Source organism: Ictidomys tridecemlineatus, chromosome 3 (assembly GCF_052094955.1).
Source record: "Ictidomys tridecemlineatus isolate mIctTri1 chromosome 3, mIctTri1.hap1, whole genome shotgun sequence".
Lineage (NCBI taxonomy): Eukaryota > Metazoa > Chordata > Mammalia > Rodentia > Sciuridae > Ictidomys > Ictidomys tridecemlineatus.
In genome coordinates this window covers 136,086,977-136,104,773 of record NC_135479.1, presented here as the reverse complement: position 1 = coordinate 136,104,773, position 17,797 = coordinate 136,086,977, and the positions used below count along the sequence as shown (strand labels likewise).

The following is a 17,797-nucleotide window of genomic DNA, read 5'->3' as shown; positions in this document are numbered from 1 at the left end:
GAATATCATTCCCTAAACTATTCTGAAGAACACAGAATTCAAAAGTCTAATAAAAAAAGCATTCAAATGAGAGCATATACCACATCTCTTCAAAATGCCTATTAATATGCTTCAATCTTTGATTAAAGAAACTATTATATTTGTTTAACCTAGAATTTTCCAAACTCATTTTATGAGACAGCCCCTTATTATATATTAAATGATATATATTTATTAATATGAACCTTGTGGAATTTCTGTTCTACACAACATAACTTGGGGAAACACATCTACAGAAATGTTTAAACCCTTTCAAAGTCATTTTTAATTTTTTTTAACTTATTAGGTAAACTTATTTGGGGCCAATATGTGGAAATATCCCTGTTCTACAGAAAACTCTCCAAAACTGGAATGGGAACTTCATCTCACTTCTCCCTTTTCTGTTACCTAAGCATCATAAGAAAGGGCACAATTAAGAATCTCTAGAATGATACTAGAGAGTCATTTTAATGAAAACATAGATTTACTGATATTCTTCAAGGAAACAAACATGATGCTGTGGACCAGTAGGGAATCAGAATATAGAGTTAATATTTAATAGTTTTCATGTATTTATGAAGGGTCAAAAGCAAATCTATTAGTATAAAATAAGACATGCAAGGTAAAGCCCAGGGGTGCTGGGTACATCTTTCCCAAGTAGATAACAGATTATCAAATCATGGTGTTGAGTTTCTTAGAGTATTATCATGGTTTATATGATTTATATCAGGGTTATTTCTACCTTAAAGTTTTCTTCTCTATCCACAATTGTAGTGAGTTTCAAAAAGAGGAGATGTATTTTAAAACAATCAAAAGGAGATCCAAAAATGTGATTATCAATTGACTGAAAGGAAAAAAACCTATTAGCTGGCAATTAACATATTATCATCCAACTCAGTATAAATCTCAAAGCAGATATAATAATATATAATAAAGCAGATAACTCAAGGAGTTATCTAGGAAAACAGAATAATATCAATTCTATGGGTGTAAAAACATCAACATAACTAGGATAAGAAGAAAAAATGAACTTTCTCAACTAGAAGCTACCCTCTCATCTCCCTTTCTGTTCATGTAAATATAAATTCATCTTTATGGTTTCAAAATACAGAACTTTTTTTAATAACTAAAATATGCTGCTATTTCAGCTTGTTTCTAAATATTACTAACTTATATAAATATTCTTTTAGATTCTTTTGAAATTTCTAGTCACTTAAGAGTGGTTTGAATAAGTACCAGGACTACCACTAGATTCATTTTTTATATATATACATTGGTTACTAAGTTTATCCCTGAATAGTTCACATTATAAATGGTTTCAAACTCTTGAACCAGTGCCACAATGTTTCATGACATGTTTGGCCATGCTAATGTTTACTTAAGCCAAAAATAAAAAAAAAAAAACTTTTCCTAAAATAGTTGCTTATTCAGATATATTTGGAGTGAAGTCCAAATCTCACACACATATAAGAGCTTTATTTAAGAATAGCTAAGTCAAATCAACCAAAAATGCATTCCTTGGCTTTACTAAAAACTGGCAAATGCTTATGGTGTGACTGAAGAGAGATCTCAGTGGCAGTAATCTATTTTATTAATCACAAACTCATAGTAGTGCACACCCAAAGGCTGCAAGTCCCTTCAACAGGGCACCTAAAGAGAAATTTAACTACCATATTTAAGGCATAACATAAAAAAGATTTAAAAAAAAGAAAGAAGAAAGAAAGAGAGAAAGACAGAGAGGGGAAAAAAGGAAAGGAAAGTGTTCATAAAGTAAAAAGACAGAAAAAAAAAAAGTCCCAACTTTTCTACATCTGTCTCCTTGAATGGAAATGCTACTTTCTTTAAATCTGTGTTGAGTTAATGCAATTAAATTATATCATAACAAAGTTGGAAATGCTAATTTACCCACACAAAGCCATAAAACTCCATTATATCTCATGATCAATGCTGTTCAGAAATAAATCTCTGCCCTATATAGACAGGGGCTTGGGTTTTTACATCTATTTATTTTGGAGAGTTATAAACTAGCTAAGAGAATTAACCTCAAAAATCTCTAATAGATTTAGGCGAAAATCCAAAGAGGAATTTTCCATAGCCCTACTGCTGATTAAGTTATTAATTAAACAGACTCTTCCAGGAAGCAATATATATATATATATATATATATATATATATATATATATATAATATTTAGGACTGCTCATAAGTAGCAGGCAATACTTTCCCAAAAACTGGCCAGAAGAATTAGCACTACTGTTAATTTCCTCTGCCTTTGAGGCATCCTATTTCCAATGGACTAAAATAAACACCACTATTATATATCCTTCAATGACAAACTTCATTAATGTACATTTTGATCATTTAATATTGATAATGTAGTAGTCAACTAAGACAAAAGGACATTCTGACAGTAGCCATCTTCTAAAGCATGAGGTGAAAGGTCAAAAAGTGAATGCAGTTTCTTAGGGACTAATCTCTTCTAGCTACTAAATCTCCACAACTGCATTCCTCATTTAACTTTTCCATTCTACTGGGGAAGGGGGAACATTTCAGTAGGCCAAACTAGTGATGGAAGGAAAGCTAGTGGGAGGTCTACAAAGGCAAGTAAATGCTTGAAGACCCCATAAACCACACCATTTTGGGACACACTAAAACCTGTTTAATTTTCCTCCAATTTTGCACATATATCTCTGTATGAGAAATCCAGATAGTCATAAGGAGCAGAATTATGAAGAATTACCTCACAGGAAAGCAAAGAGGAAAGAACAATTATTAACTTCATATGTACCAGAGGCATGATATACATAATCTCACTGAAACCTCATAATAGCCCTTTAAGATGCAACTAAAAAGTCTTACTCATTTTAGAACCTGAGGTTCTCCACAGTTAAGTTACATGCTGAAAGTCACCCAGCTAAAGTTAAGAATTAAAATTCACATCCAAGTCAGCCTAATTCCAAAGTCCATAGACTTTCTGTTGTAACACAGTAAACCCAAGTCAGAAGCAATCAGTCAGGAAATCTTAATCATAGAAACAGTTCTCTGGCATCTTATCATAACCTGGGATTAGAAACTTCTTTAAGACTTAATTTCTTAATCTGAAAAATAGAGTAAAATCACTACATTTGCTTATTTTACATAAGATTTCATGAGACCACTTAATTTGCTTACTATTTAAATTCTACATGCCTAAAATAAACTGTTTTAGTTTCTCTTTTTGTCTTGTTTTTCTCTGAAAGGAAAGGGAAAAACTCACAGACACCAGTAGCATTTATTAGAAGTCAATTAGTTCCTCTGTTATTTTTTAAATAGAAGCTTTACTGTCTACAAAATATAATCACTCCTTTTACTCCCCAGTTTCATTCTCAAAGCAGTTTTTACTATACAGAAGAACACATCCTGTAGTAAAAAAGAGCCTCCTGTGTTGATAACAAGGACCCAAAATAAGCTCTCTTACTTTAGTTTTTATTATCACATAATCATGGTTTGTTTCTAAACAACTAAATATATTCAAACCAAGTGTCTCATAGTAATCTGATCTTGAATAAGAGGGGGTAGAGGAACAAGAGTGGCTCAGTGAAAATAGCAGTATATATAGGCTAGTTTACTGAAGACCATGATCATATTTATTTAATAGGGTAAAATGTGCCAGTTTGCCCATAGTCCCAGGTTATGTTATTTATTAATAGCACCCCCTAAACCCTCAAAGTTATTTCTGGCTACATAACAAATCATACCTTCTATTAAAAATGATAAATCAAGACAGTAGCCAAGAACAGCATAATAGATGTAAAAAAAGGGAGACACAAAATTGATTTAATTGAAGTGCATTGTTTGTATGTAGTGGTTCAAGTATATAACACCAGAGCAAGTAAGAGTTAACTAAAAATTCAAGTCTTTTCACAAACCAAACACTATTGCTCATTTCAGTCATTTGAAGATTTTTTTTAAAAATGCAACTAAAAACACATATAGAATCAAACAGATTAGTTATTTAAGTCAACAAATCAAAGGAAAGTAAAAATATCAAGAAAAGAAAAAGAGTGAAAATAATTGATAGTTCCTGGCCTCTCACAAAAACTAATAATCCCTGACTCTATTTCAGGCTCCAAAATCTGCTTTTTCTAGATCTGCATGAATAACCCAGGCAGAGAAACCTTTAGTGAGCTGAATAGTATTCCCAATACTTTCTCTCTACCCAGAACTTCCGAATGCAGCCATAATTAGAAACAAGGTGTTTGTGGACATAAATTAGTTAAGCTGAGGTTATACTAGGTTGGTCTTCAATTCAATGATTAGTATCCTCATAAGAAGAGAAGACAAGCTAGGTGCAGTGGCACATACCTGTAATCCCAGAAGCTTGGAAGGCTGAGACAAGAGGATCACAAGTTCAAAGGCAACCTTAGCAACAGCGAGGTTGCAAGCAACTCAGTGAGACCCTGTCTCTAAATGAAATACAAAATAGGGAATGTAGCTCAGTGGTCAAGTGCCCCTGAGTTCAATCACTGGTACCAAAAATAAAAGAGAAAGAGAAGGCAGCATGCCACATGATAATGAAGGCAGAGGCTGATGAAATGATGCAGCTAAAGCCAAAAACAGGAGTCAACAGGAGCTGGGAAGAGACAAGGAATGATCCCTTCTCAAAAGGAAACATAACCCTGCCAACATCTTGATTTTAGATTTCTAACCGAACTATGAAGAAATAAATTTCTGTTGTGTTAAGCCATTAACGTTGTGGTACTTTGTTTCAGTACTTCCAGGATATTAATTTACATCTTATGACAAATTATCCATTAACATGTCTAAAAACTATATAAAATAAATAAATAAAAAAGGTTAGAGCATAGCTGTTCAGTAGTAGGGCACCCTTGGATTCAATCCCCAGTATTAAAAATAAGAATATAAAAATATTTGCTCCTGATCTGAGCACTCCTTCCTGCATGGGATGGAAGAGTATTAACAAAGTTATACCTCATCCTTCTTCTCCTGAATGCGCCGTCTCTCTGCCTCAATAGCCAGCTTCTCCTGAATTTCCTGAGCAATTTCACAGTCTTGTTGTTCACTAAAAAAAAGGTGAAATAATATTAATACAAAAAATAAGGACTACATTTTCCTACAAAATAAAAACATAATTTATTGAATACTATGAGCCACTTCATATTTTTATCTCATTTAATCCTCATGATAATGACACAAAGAGGTTGACACTGTCACATTTTAAAGATGAAAAGACTGAGGTCCAAAGAAATAACATCATTTCCTTAAGAACACACAAAAAAGTGTGTGGCACATAGGGAATCTGATCCACAGACCCAACAATGGAAAGCTCCATGCTTCTTCTACACCACCATACTACATATCCTACGGGGGCCACTCTACAGGAAGATAGGCTTTTTTTCCTCAAGATTCTGCAAATGTTATATAGACTAGGACAATAGTATCTACAAATAATCAAACACAGATGTACAGAAAAAGTCTGACAGCAAGCTCACTAAAATGTCAATTATACTGTGGTTATAGAAAGTTGATGGTATGGCTTTGAAATAATGTTTTTTAACTATTTAATTATCTGGATTTTTTTTCGCCAGTTTCAATAGCAAAGACTAAAAAAATTATGCTTACAAAAAAAAAAAAAAGAAAGAAAAGAAAAAAATTTAGTGTATATACCTCAGCAAGGTCAACCAACTGGCCCAATGTCTTAATAGCTTAAGTGTCAGAGTTCACCATGATCCACATGTTCCTAGTCAAATGTTCCAATAACAAAAAAAGTTGTCAAAAAAGCTATTGGAAAGTCACCACAGGACTTGTAATCTAACAGTAGAAGGAATCAGAGGGGCAGGAGTGGTTTTCTCTGCCACCCAAGTTGCTGCACAGACAGTCCTGACCATTTTTTCCCACTCCCCAAATCCTCACAGATCTTTGTAGCGCTTTTGGAGCTGAGCCTGGGCTTTCAGATCTTCCTCTTGGAGCTGTTTAGCAATCTGGAGATCATGCTGGACCAAACGGTTCCGCTGAATGTTCGATGCCAAATGATGCTCAACTTGAGACAGAACAATTGGAGAAAGAAATTATAATGCTTTCACTTGTTAGCAATAAATATTCTACTAAATTTAAAAAGAGCTTTATCATTAGAAATAGCTTCACATCTACTAATTCCTTTTGTTCTCAATAACATTGTGCAATATGCAGCAGAGAAATTGTTATTCCCAGCTTTTCCCTGAATGAAAAGAAGATCAAAAAGACTTAACTTCCCTTTGGTCACATGGCAAAGTGGCAGTGCCAGGATTTCTACACAAATACTCTCAGGCAGGGCCAATGCTCTTTCTATTACTACATGTTGATACTCTATTTTTAGCTGCATTTTAAAATTCTTTTTATATAGGTATAAGAATTAATAATTCACAAATCATGAACCCACAAATACATACATAACTTTGATTTATTTTCCCATCAGAACACTACATAAATATTCAGAAAAATCTACACTATGACCTAATCTAGATGCCATTATTGCCTAGAAAAGATGTTCAGGCTAAGGGGCGAGAATTGATTCTTATGCCAACCTCTGACATAGCTCAGATGTGGTTACTACCACTGCTCCCTTTTACAAGGGAGGGAATTTCAAGTTCTTCCTATATGCTCAGTAATCTTCTAATCTCTGAAAGCAGACTCACTTCAAAACACTCAAAAATTTAATCTTTATCCAGGTGACATTTGCCTAGACAAATCCTTCAGAATGAACATAGAGGGTAGCCCAGTGACTATGTTTTATCCCTACCACACCTTAACTAGCCTCAAGCTACTACATAAAAGGGTAATCTGAAGGCATAGGAATGAGGGCTATTACTCACTCTCTTGTTCCTGCAAGCTGTGAGCCAGGGTGTGGTCCTCCAGGACAGCAAAATCCCGGCACACTGCAGAGCATGAGGGAGGAAGAGCAGACAGGAAGGCTCATTAATAGTACTTTAACAAAAAAACAACTTTGTTTACTTAAAACAATTCTAGGATTTTGAGATGACCAATTTTTTTAACTTACAAAGCATAAAATAGTGTTAATAAAGTAGAAAGTCTTCATTCACAAAAATCCATATAGTGTCTGCTCAGTGCCAAGAACAAGGTGTCACAAAATACTTAGTCCTGGTCCCTTGTCTGAAGTGATAATATTAATCACAGCCATCAGAGCTCTAGGTCTAGACATTCTAATTTACCTCCATAGGGGAGGATAAGTATTGCTAAAATAAGAGAAGATTCAATAATGCTTTATAAATTGAACTGAGAAAAATCTGAGTTCTTGCATGGTCAAAAGAGTCACAAGAAAGCCTTTGCTTTAGTCATCTGCAGTTCAAGCGATTCTCTACTAGAAAAGTTATGTCTATTCCAATGTCTGTAAGGAAAAATAAAATATTCTTAGTCCTACATGTAGAAATAGATTTATACTTCAAGAATAATCACATTCTTTAATGGGAATTGGAGTTGGGTCTCGAGATCTCTCTACACATAAAACTGCCTTATATAATCTACAAACCCAAAGAAAACGAGAACCCTAGAGGAATAAGGAATGTATGCCTAACTTTGTCTCTATCTGAAGATAGAGGCAAAAGCATCTGTTGGCCTGTTTTCTTAGAAAAAATATGGAACATGATGGTCTCTAAGGTCCAGTTTACACCTGCTTCTTTAAATAAACATACAAACAAAACATGAAGTCATGAAAAATTCTATTTCAAGGACATGAGGTTGGGTGGTAAGTTTTCATTCTATTCCAAACATCATGTAACACATGTTTTTGTTTGTTTGTTTGTTTAAAAAGGAAAATTCCCTGAAGTCTCAAATTACTGCAATGGAGGAGACTCAAGAACCCATCCCTGAGAGTCTCTCAGAAGTTTTAGGATCTCTTTCTGCATCTCTGGACTTGCTATTCAGGACACTTAGCTGAAACAGAATGAATATTCCCCTGCTATCTAGGTACTGAAGTATGTTTACATGTACATCACAATAGTTCTGTTCCTCACTGAGAAATAATGCAACAAAGAGTAGGGAGAGCTTGGTGATGTGGCAATTAATTTGAAATTTTTATAGTGAAGGAATCATTCTTGCTCAAGAACCATACTAACCTGAATAGGACCTGCTTACCACTTGCTCAAATGTAACTGCAAAACCAATAATTCCAATAGAAAGAAAGCTCTATTTTTTCATCAGATATATTCTCAGAAAAATCTAGTACTTGAGGCCCTGGTCCAAATCATTCTATATTTCACCAAATGAACGTGCTGTCAAGATGAGATAGTGAATACCCTCATTTGATAGGTGAGGAATCCAAGGGCCAGAAGGAAGAAGAGTCTTATCAAGGTGACCCATATATAGTGTACTGTGACAGGGCAACGGTCAATGTCTAAGCCAGCCAAGAGCCCTTTCCTTTCCTGACAGCTCTCCTTGATTCTAGGTAAATCATGGTCAGAACACATGAACAGACTTTAGAGAAGAAATTCTATATTAACTAACATTCACTCTCTAAAACACTTAAATCAATATCTAATTTTTAAATTGGATATTGTTCTTATGATCTAATAATAGTGTGGCATACATGATTTGGAAAACATTACTCTGTCAGGAATAGTGGGTAGACACCTGTAATCCTGGCTATTTGGGAGGCTGAGACAGGATAAGTCAGACATGGATTTAATTTATAGACAATAAATATTTGAAATAGATTAACCCAAATGAAGATAACCAAATCATGTGTTAAAAATGCTATCTTAATATATTATTTTATTTTGAAGCACCTTTATTATAATAGAAAAGCTAATGCTTCTATAGTTCATCAATTTTCTTATGTTAATCTTAGAGTAACATTCCTTTTTTTCTTCTTTTCCTTCCCCTCTCCCCACTGTGTTGGGGATCAAATCCAGGGCTTCATGTATGCTCAGCAAGCACTCTACCACCAACCTCCATCCCCAACCCTTTTCACTTATTAAGATAGGGCTTCACTAAATTGCCCAGGCTGGCCTTAAACTTGCAAGTTCTTCTGTCTCAGCCTCCCAAATAGCCAAGATTACAGGTGTCTACCCACTCTTCCTGACAGAGTAATATTTTCCAAATCATGTATGCCACACTATTATTAGATCATAAGAACAATTTACTAATCTGAGACAAGTATTTTAAAAATAAATAAGCTTGGGGCTGGGGTTGTGGCTCAGTGGCAGCACTTGCCTAGCATACTTGAGGCACTCAAGTTTGATCCCAGCACCACATAAAAATAGAAACAAATAAAATAAAGATATTATATATTTCAAGAAAATAAATAAGTAGGCTACAAAATGACAAAGTATACCACATACACAAGAGACTATGGTTTGGAGAAACTATTTTTCAGTTTTATATACATGCTATCCACATAAATATACACAAATGTAAGTGATATGTACTAGGTCACAATGTAAAACATGTATCATTCTGTAGATTATAGACAAAAAAGTTTAGAAGCTCTTCATTTGTTTTTAGGTAAGCAAGTTATGCCAAACTACTCTTAATGTGTTTTTAATGTCACGCTAAAATAAAAATTATAAAACTTTTATAATATAAATACATAACTTACATGTATTTTAGTCCATTAAATATACATATATTTATTTCTTGGATAGCTACACCTATAGTAAAAAAATTAATATATGACGGTGGCACAAACTGAATTCAAAATAGTGGTTATTGCTAGAAAGAGAAGAAAGGAGGTACTAGTGTCTTAGCTGTATATGCTGTTCCTCTGCTTTAAAAACATAAAGGAAACAGGAATTAATTAAAAAAAATACTAACATCTACTTAATTTAATTTGGATGGTAGGTTCTTGGGGATTTTTGCTATTGTAGTTGTGTTCTTTTTATTTTTTGAAATGCTAGGGATCAACTCAGGGCCTCCTGCATTGTAGCCTGAACTATATACCACCCCAGCCTCCACCCCCTGCCAACACAGCTTAGGTTCCTGAGTTTTTGTATTTCCTGTGCTTTTTGTAATGTCTGATATACTGCATTTTAAATTCCATAATTAAATGTTATTTTTTAAATCTACTTCTTTATTTCATGTACAGCATATATTGTAAACCACAAACATGAAGTCATGGTTTGGCATGTCATAACAGTTGAAGAATAATTGATTGCCTTACCATTACTCTTCTTAATGACTTTTTAATGTCCAAACAGGAGGATGGAAGTATATTCAGTTATTGTGATTTGACCCTAAATCTTGAGAACATATTTTGAAGCAGCTGATCTTGTACTCACAAGATATGAATAGGGCTTGTGTTGGAAGAGGCTCTAGAAGATCTTCAATAACTGTTATGAAATATGTATCCCCATACATTCAGAGAGAGCTGTATCATGAGAAACACTGACTTATATAGCACTTCAGAGTTCACTAGGAGTTTCCAATAATTTCTTTTACACCAAACTATTATTTGCCATTTTTGCAATCTACCATTTCCTCCCCTCTGCTTCAAGATCTTCCTTTGTACTCCTTGTATTACTACTCTAATACACGCTGGAAAACAGTCACACATCCAGGCAACTTTGTAAATCAGTAACCAGAACGACATTACAAAAAACTCATCACAACCAGGCCAGGTTTAGACCAGGATGGAACTTTGCTCCTTTTCTCATCTATAGTACTTGGATGTAAATAGTATAAATAGTTTATAAAGATAAACAGCATAAACTTACTTCACCACCTTTCCTTGCAAGTACATTTAAGATAAAGCACTGGAACTGGGGCTTTCTTGCTCCCATGTCTCAAACTTTTCCCATCCTTCCCAGGTTCATTACTCTCACTCAGAACTCAGGCTGATCTTTCTACAAGCCAACCCCATCATTATATTCCTCCAACATGCTGCTAAAATGAGTTTCCTCAACATAGTAAATCTCACAATATTCTCCTTTTCCCCACTGAGGCCTCAATGGTCCTGAAACCTCTTTCCTGTGTCCCAAACATTTTTCTAAAGTTAGGGTGTTATGCCTGAGTCTCTTTTGAATACTAAAAACTATACAACTCTGCATCCTTGCTAAGGAAAACACAACAGAAGGAAACATATTTTGTCCTTCAACTGGAGTTCACAGGTATTTCTCCATCCAGTTTGAATTTCTTACAAGGTAGGAACTTTGTGGGGGTGATCTCTGCACCTCCTACACAATTAGTAATGGTACAGTATGACTTCAGGAAATGCTCATAAATTTTTAAAAGAGCAAAGAAGACCTGGTCAATAAAGTCAAAGAATGAGCTCCAGAGACACAAAAATTAAAAATGTCACGAACAAGATAAATCTCTGCCATTATGAGAGCATCACAGACTTGTAAATTATGTCAAATATCATTTAGATAAAATAATTCATAATAAATTACATAAAATTAAAACTCTCCCATTTTCATTAAAAGTTTAGTGATTTTTTAAAATCCAATACATACATGCAACTATACAGCAAATTTGTTTATGTTAAGCCAAGTAAATATCAAAAATGCAAAGGGGGGGCTTGACTGCCACAAATACATTCATATATACATCCCCTATCCATTTTTCTTGAAGAGAAAGATAATTCTCAATCATTTATAGATTCTCCCAAAATACATAAATAAGTACAGTATGCACTTAATAACTGCTCACTCAATAAACATGTGCTGAGCTCTTTTCAGGATGAACAACTCATTCCAAATCATCAGAGGTGGAGATGACAGAAAGGTAAAATAGTATAATATAATGTGACAGATGTTACAGTAAAGACCTGAAGTAAATTATTTGAAGGCATAAATATTGGAGCAGTTATGCTACTTATGAATTCAGAGTGGGTATAAGGAGAGGGGATGACTGAGAGTCACTTGGGTACAGTGTATCAGGAAACCTTAATTAATGTGCAAATGGATCTCAAAGAGAGGTTAAAATTTTTATGCACAAAAGTGTTAACCATTTATGGAAAAAGAATCAATTATGGAAAAAAGACAAGAGTACAAAAACACATAGGATGCGCTGAAGTTATTTGTGTTGAAACATACAAAAGATTCCTTAAAGGGAATCACATCAAGAGATAAGACAGAAAGGCCCTGTGCACCACACTGAGAAAATTGATCCTTTACACCACAGGAATTCCTGGTACCCAGTTTATATAACACGAAAAAAAAAAATCTGGTATTTACCACCACATTTCACCTAAAGCAAACCAAAAATCTTCCTATTATACTTGAATTCCTACTGTGTCTTTATTCTTTTCCCAAAGCATCTGATTGTCAACTTTATCTCTTTAGGGGAGACACAGCCACTCCAAAATTCTCCCTACAAATATTTATGGTGCTTCCTATTTACATGGGTAGACATTGCTATTACTCCTTCTACACATTAACATCCTTTGCCTGCCCTTCCTTTGGAAATTACCTGGAAAATGGAAATGTTTTCTATACTCTAATAACCAATATGTTATAGGAAAACAGAAAAGTAAACATCACTGATTTGTATGTCTCCTAAAATTCTGATCCAATGAAAACAAGTTTAAAGTCCTAAAATAGTATTTCAAAAAAATGTTTTCTTAGTCAATAACAGTACCAGATTATGATCTCCTCAGCTTCCTCAGGAAGAAGTACATGACTACATTTTATATGAAATATATTTAAGACTATTATTTTATAAAGTTCACTTTAAAAAAGTTTCTCTCCTCCTCAGAAACAAAATATTCTCTTTAAAACCTATTCCAGAGAGGTGATCTAGATTTAAAAGTTATATAGTGAAACAGTCTTTGAATCCCCTTATCTCTTATATGAACAAATAAAAACATTCCCTTGTACCCCTATCACAACTACATATATACACATGCATACATAAACACACACACACACACACACACACACACACACACTCTCTCTCTCTCTCTCTCTCTCTCTCTCTCTCTCTCTCTCTCTCTCAAGCAGTAATTCGGTTTACTCTTGCACTAAATACACATATTCTTAAATTTTAGCCAAGAATCAGCACTTAACCTAACAACACTAACGGGAACAAATTTTAGTCGAGACAATTTGCTAAACTAATTCAGCTTGAAAGTTTAAAAGTTCTAAATAAGAATTGAGTTATACTCCTATTAACAACAATGTTTAACTTAGGTCAAGTACACAGAATGAGTATACATAAATTAATCATTCCATTCAAACCAAAACAAACCCAAAATTTTTCTGCCCTAAGAAATGACTACATGATACTCTCCACATTATCCAAGTAATATGCACATTCCAAACTCTCAGTTAACTCCATACAAATAAGAAAAGTGAAAAAGTCATTTCCTTTCTGTCATTCTTCTATCCATACCCCAACACTTTCTGAAACTGTAATTCATATGACTCAATCTTTACTAGCTTCCACTACCCATCATAAACATGCCTAGATTAATAAGAAATTCACTTGAAACTTTCAACTGTATCTGTTTTCCCTTATATGGAAGGGTAGAATTTTATGAATTGTCTTTATTTTTATGTAAATGGTATTAGTAGCAGATGAACTATATACTCATTGTTTTGAGAGCAGGGATTATGCTCTCTACTGTTAATTTTGTAGATCTGAAATACCAAGAACAAGGAAGATACTCCAGAAACATTTTTTGTCTTAAGAAAGTATGATAGGCAGCCACAGATGAAATATAGTACTGTGTGGTTTACAACACAGGGTACTTTCACACTTATTCCTCCTAACCAACTGAAAAAAAAATGCTATGAACATCTTCATTTTATTTATGAAGAAATCAAAGCAAAATGTTAGTGACTGGAGCAAGATCATCCAGCCAATAAACAAATTATTGTAAATTAAATTCACCTTTGTGGTAAGACAAGTGTACCTTAGGTCTTTGAAGTTGACAATGGAATTAAATTGCAGTAAAGATGGTTACAATGGTTACACGTATTCAAAAAAATGGGTTCTAGACCCCAAAGAAAAGTTGACTTTCCTCACTGTCTCAAAAAAAAAAAAAAAAAAAAAAAAAAAAAAGACCTCTAGCAATAATAGTCCATTCTCACCCCTGGAAAAACTTCAGTTGCACAGTGTTTCATAGGTGACCTACAGGGAAAACCTTATAACCTTAATAGTGTCTGCAGTGGAAAGGTTCCAAAGGGAGATTTTTTTTGAAACTAACAACCTGCTTCCATCACTCTGGTCCTCCACAGAACACTGTGTTTCCTAACCTTTGGGAAAAGAGAATAGTAATAAATTTAAACTAATATATCTAAGAGATATTTTTAAAATATAACTGAGAAATAATGTGTGTAAGTTCTTATGACTTTGTTTTTGCTGCTCTACAAAGAAAATGTCTCCTTAATCTATCAAAGAGTCTCTACCCTTACTAATAAAATTGCCTGAGTACAAGAGAAATGGGACTTAGGAAAACTAAGAATAAATCCATCCATGACAAATTCTCTACCTTCTCAACCCCAGCAAAGTTTACATACTTAGGGACCAAATGATATCAAAAGCACAATCAACAATATCAGCATCAAAAGCAAGCTCCCCCTGTTACCTAAAGCTAGGATCCTTGTCCCTGATGCCAATTCATGCCAATTTAATAATGAGGACATGGTATTGAGAAAAAGAAAAAAGGTTTATTGCTTTGCTATCAAAGGAGAAACACAGGGGACTCCTGTCCCAGAGGCTGTGGTTCTGGCCATCAGGGAAAACAGGGCTTTTAAAGAAGCTACTCAAAGGTTACATCCCCAGGTGTGTCCTGGCATGTGGGTCCAGTATACCCTGATGGTGTGTTGAAATTTACTTGTTAATTTGAGAGATATCGCACTTCCCAGTTCTTCTGGTGACATCCCTTCCAGTGAAGAACAGATAACTCAAGGTAATCTTATTCCCTGCCTCTAAGTTATGGAGGGGGAGATGGAGAAAAAGAAAAGAAAAATATATCCCTTTTAAAATAAGCAGCAAGGGCTATGTTCACAATGTAAAGTGGACCATTGTTACGTGCCCACAACCACCAGTGGCTAAAAGAACTGATAGGGAGCTGCTTTGTTTGGGTTTCTCTCATCTATGCCCTCTATACAGGGAATTGATCCCAGGGCCTCTAACATATTAGACAAGAGCTCTACCATTGAGCTACTCCTCCAGCCCAATAGGGAGTTTCTTAAAGTAGCTGAGCAATAAAATTATAATACTCTCCTAACCATCTGCTCCAATTATGAGTCAAAATAATAAACAGCCCCAAGTTGCTGATCACTTTAACAAACAAAATTTCCCATTTTCAGGCAGAAGGTTGAAAACAAAAAATAATATCTAAGTAATGTTTGAACAATTAATTTACTATAGACAAAGAGCAACTGAAATTTTGATCCTTCTCTTGTGTCTAAAATTTTCAGCTCACTGAAATTAACAAAATCAAAGTACATTGTGACAGAGATAGGGAATGGCACATAATATTGGCAGATGCTAAGCAAATAAACTGCACAGGTGTTTCATTACTTTGTTCCTAGTCAAAGTAGGCAACAGCAGTGCTACTTTTCCGATCAAGCGTTCAAATCCCCTGTTATTTCCAATATGCCATGGTTACTCCATCTGTCTGAGAGACAGATGATCTTTTCAAGCAGAGATCCATTTATAATTAAATCAGATCCACCTTTCTGTATTTATGATCCCTAGTGTAATTATCCCCCTATTAAATTACCCACAAAGTACCCAGAGATTTCCACAATTCCTTTGTAAAAGACAAAAAAAAAAAAAAAAAAACAGACTTTCATACTACACATTGTATATGCGATTAAAGGATCAAGTAACATTAATTGATATTTCAACTGTTTGGGGATATTTATGGTTACTGGTTTGGGGTTCTATTTTCAGTTGTTTGGTTGTTGTGGGTGTAGAACATGGATAATGGCAGGGCCTTACAAATCAACAAAAATGTTAGACACCATTATACAGGTGTTAGCAAAGTTATCCCTTATCCAGTATGACTAAGGCACCCATCCACCCCCTCTGCTACCTAGATAATTCATAATCATCCTTCAATATCTCAATTCACCTTTATATTAACCCAAACTTGCTACATACAACCAAAACCAATGCAACTGATTTATTCACAAACGGATTCATTCTCCACCTTACTCAAAACAAGTCTAAGGAGCTACGTGTCCAACAATACTTCAAACAATGAATTCTATCACCCTAAATTTCAGATATGTTATAACAGAAGAATACATCACCTGGTAGAATTTTAGAATATCTAGAAACATGGTATACCTAGGCAGGTGGTACTGAAAACCACTTGTTCTGAAGAACCTATTATTCCCTTAGACGACAATTAAACATACCACTCAATTTATAAAGAAATAATGGCTCTGGGATTTGGAATAGTATATCCAAGCAAAAAAAAAATGGTATTGCTCAGATTAGAGAATGGTATTCTGAAAAATGTGTATATATCTGTATACATAAGCAACAAATATGCTCAGGATTTATGTGAAATTTTAAAAAAGAATGCAATATGTGCTGAGATGCTGGCAAGAATCTGAAGGGTTTGAGGTCAGTTTCATGAGTCACTGGTTTGAGAAAAATGTCTCAGGTCCTAAGAAGTCCTCTAAGGTTTCATACACACTGTAAACAGTGCTGAAAATTAGAAAATGTTAACATATTAAATAGAAGGTAAATACTAAAAACAAGTTTAAAAGAAGGAAGGAAAGAAAGAAGGAAGGATCTTGAGAAATCCTCATAATGAAGAGACATTTTCAGGGTTTATTATTCTGCAATAAACATTACAGACAGATAGAAAGGTATCTGTTTTCTTATTGGTGCATTATGATTATGCACAAGGGTGGGATTCATAGTGAAATATACATATATGCAAATATTTTTATCAATTTAATTCCCTAGTACATTCCCTATCTCTCTCTTGTTCCCTTCTCCTTGATCCCCTTCCTCAACTCTACTGGTCTCCCTTCTGTTTTCATTCAATTAGAGGTCCCTTTTAAATTTTTTCTGGGAAAACTCTTTTTCATTAAAAGATCTGCAAATTCCAAAATAGAATAATTCAGGTTCCTCTGCAAAGTTCTTCCAAATATCTAATCAGCTAAAGTCACCATCTTGGTTAGAGCACCAACCTGTCAGAATATTAAAAATCTTTAACCCAAAGAAATATCTTCAAGAATAATATATTAAATGATAGACTGGGTTTCCAAATTTCCTCAAATATTTCTGAATTTCAGTCACTGTTCATAAAAGACAAATTCATCATTTCCTTAAAATTATAAAAGATGCTAACATCGTCTATTATCAGAAAGGGTTTTATTTGCTGTCAAATACAGCCTTACCTTGTCCAATCAATCATCTCAATTCCTCTTAAATATCCAGCAACAAAAACCCACTTCCTTTCAATGCAGACCTTTTCGGTAATTAGGTAAAATGGTCTTTAGAACAAAACCTATAATGCCAACCCATAGTGGTTAGCCACTGGTCCTGATTTTAGCATTGGGACACACACATTCCCTAGAGGGCATGTGGCTGCTCTGTACAAACCACTAGCACTCTGAAGCCTGTTGTTTTATACACCCTGTAGATGACCATCCATAAAGCACATCATTATTGTCTAAAGCACAGGTAAAATAGCTTAAAAATACATTCTATGTTATAAGCAGAGCCCAGGGCCATCTTGAGCTATAGTATACTTTGACTATAGTTGAAATATCTGACTTTTCAACTTTAATTTAGAAATTTCAAAAAAGGTAAATATAAAAACTCTAATATTAAATGTATACTATGGGATTATAATGTAGCTTATTTTCCTATT

At 34.3% G+C, this 17,797-nt stretch overlaps 1 protein-coding gene across 3 annotated transcripts in view; it reads right to left on the bottom strand.

Annotated features, from left to right (window-relative positions):
• Ccdc50 (coiled-coil domain containing 50) overlaps positions 1–17,797 on the bottom strand; it is a 66,641-nt gene that overhangs the window by 29,921 nt on the left and 18,923 nt on the right. For all 3 annotated transcript variants that reach the window (XM_078043873.1, XM_005341780.5, XM_078043874.1), the window contains exons 2-4: positions 6,870–6,932; positions 5,932–6,058; positions 4,990–5,080 (exon numbers count right to left, since the gene is read on the bottom strand). In XM_078043873.1, coding sequence (XP_077899999.1) covers positions 4,990–5,080; positions 5,932–6,058; positions 6,870–6,932 — 281 coding nt within the window. The remainder of the gene's footprint in view (positions 1–4,989; positions 5,081–5,931; positions 6,059–6,869; positions 6,933–17,797) is intronic.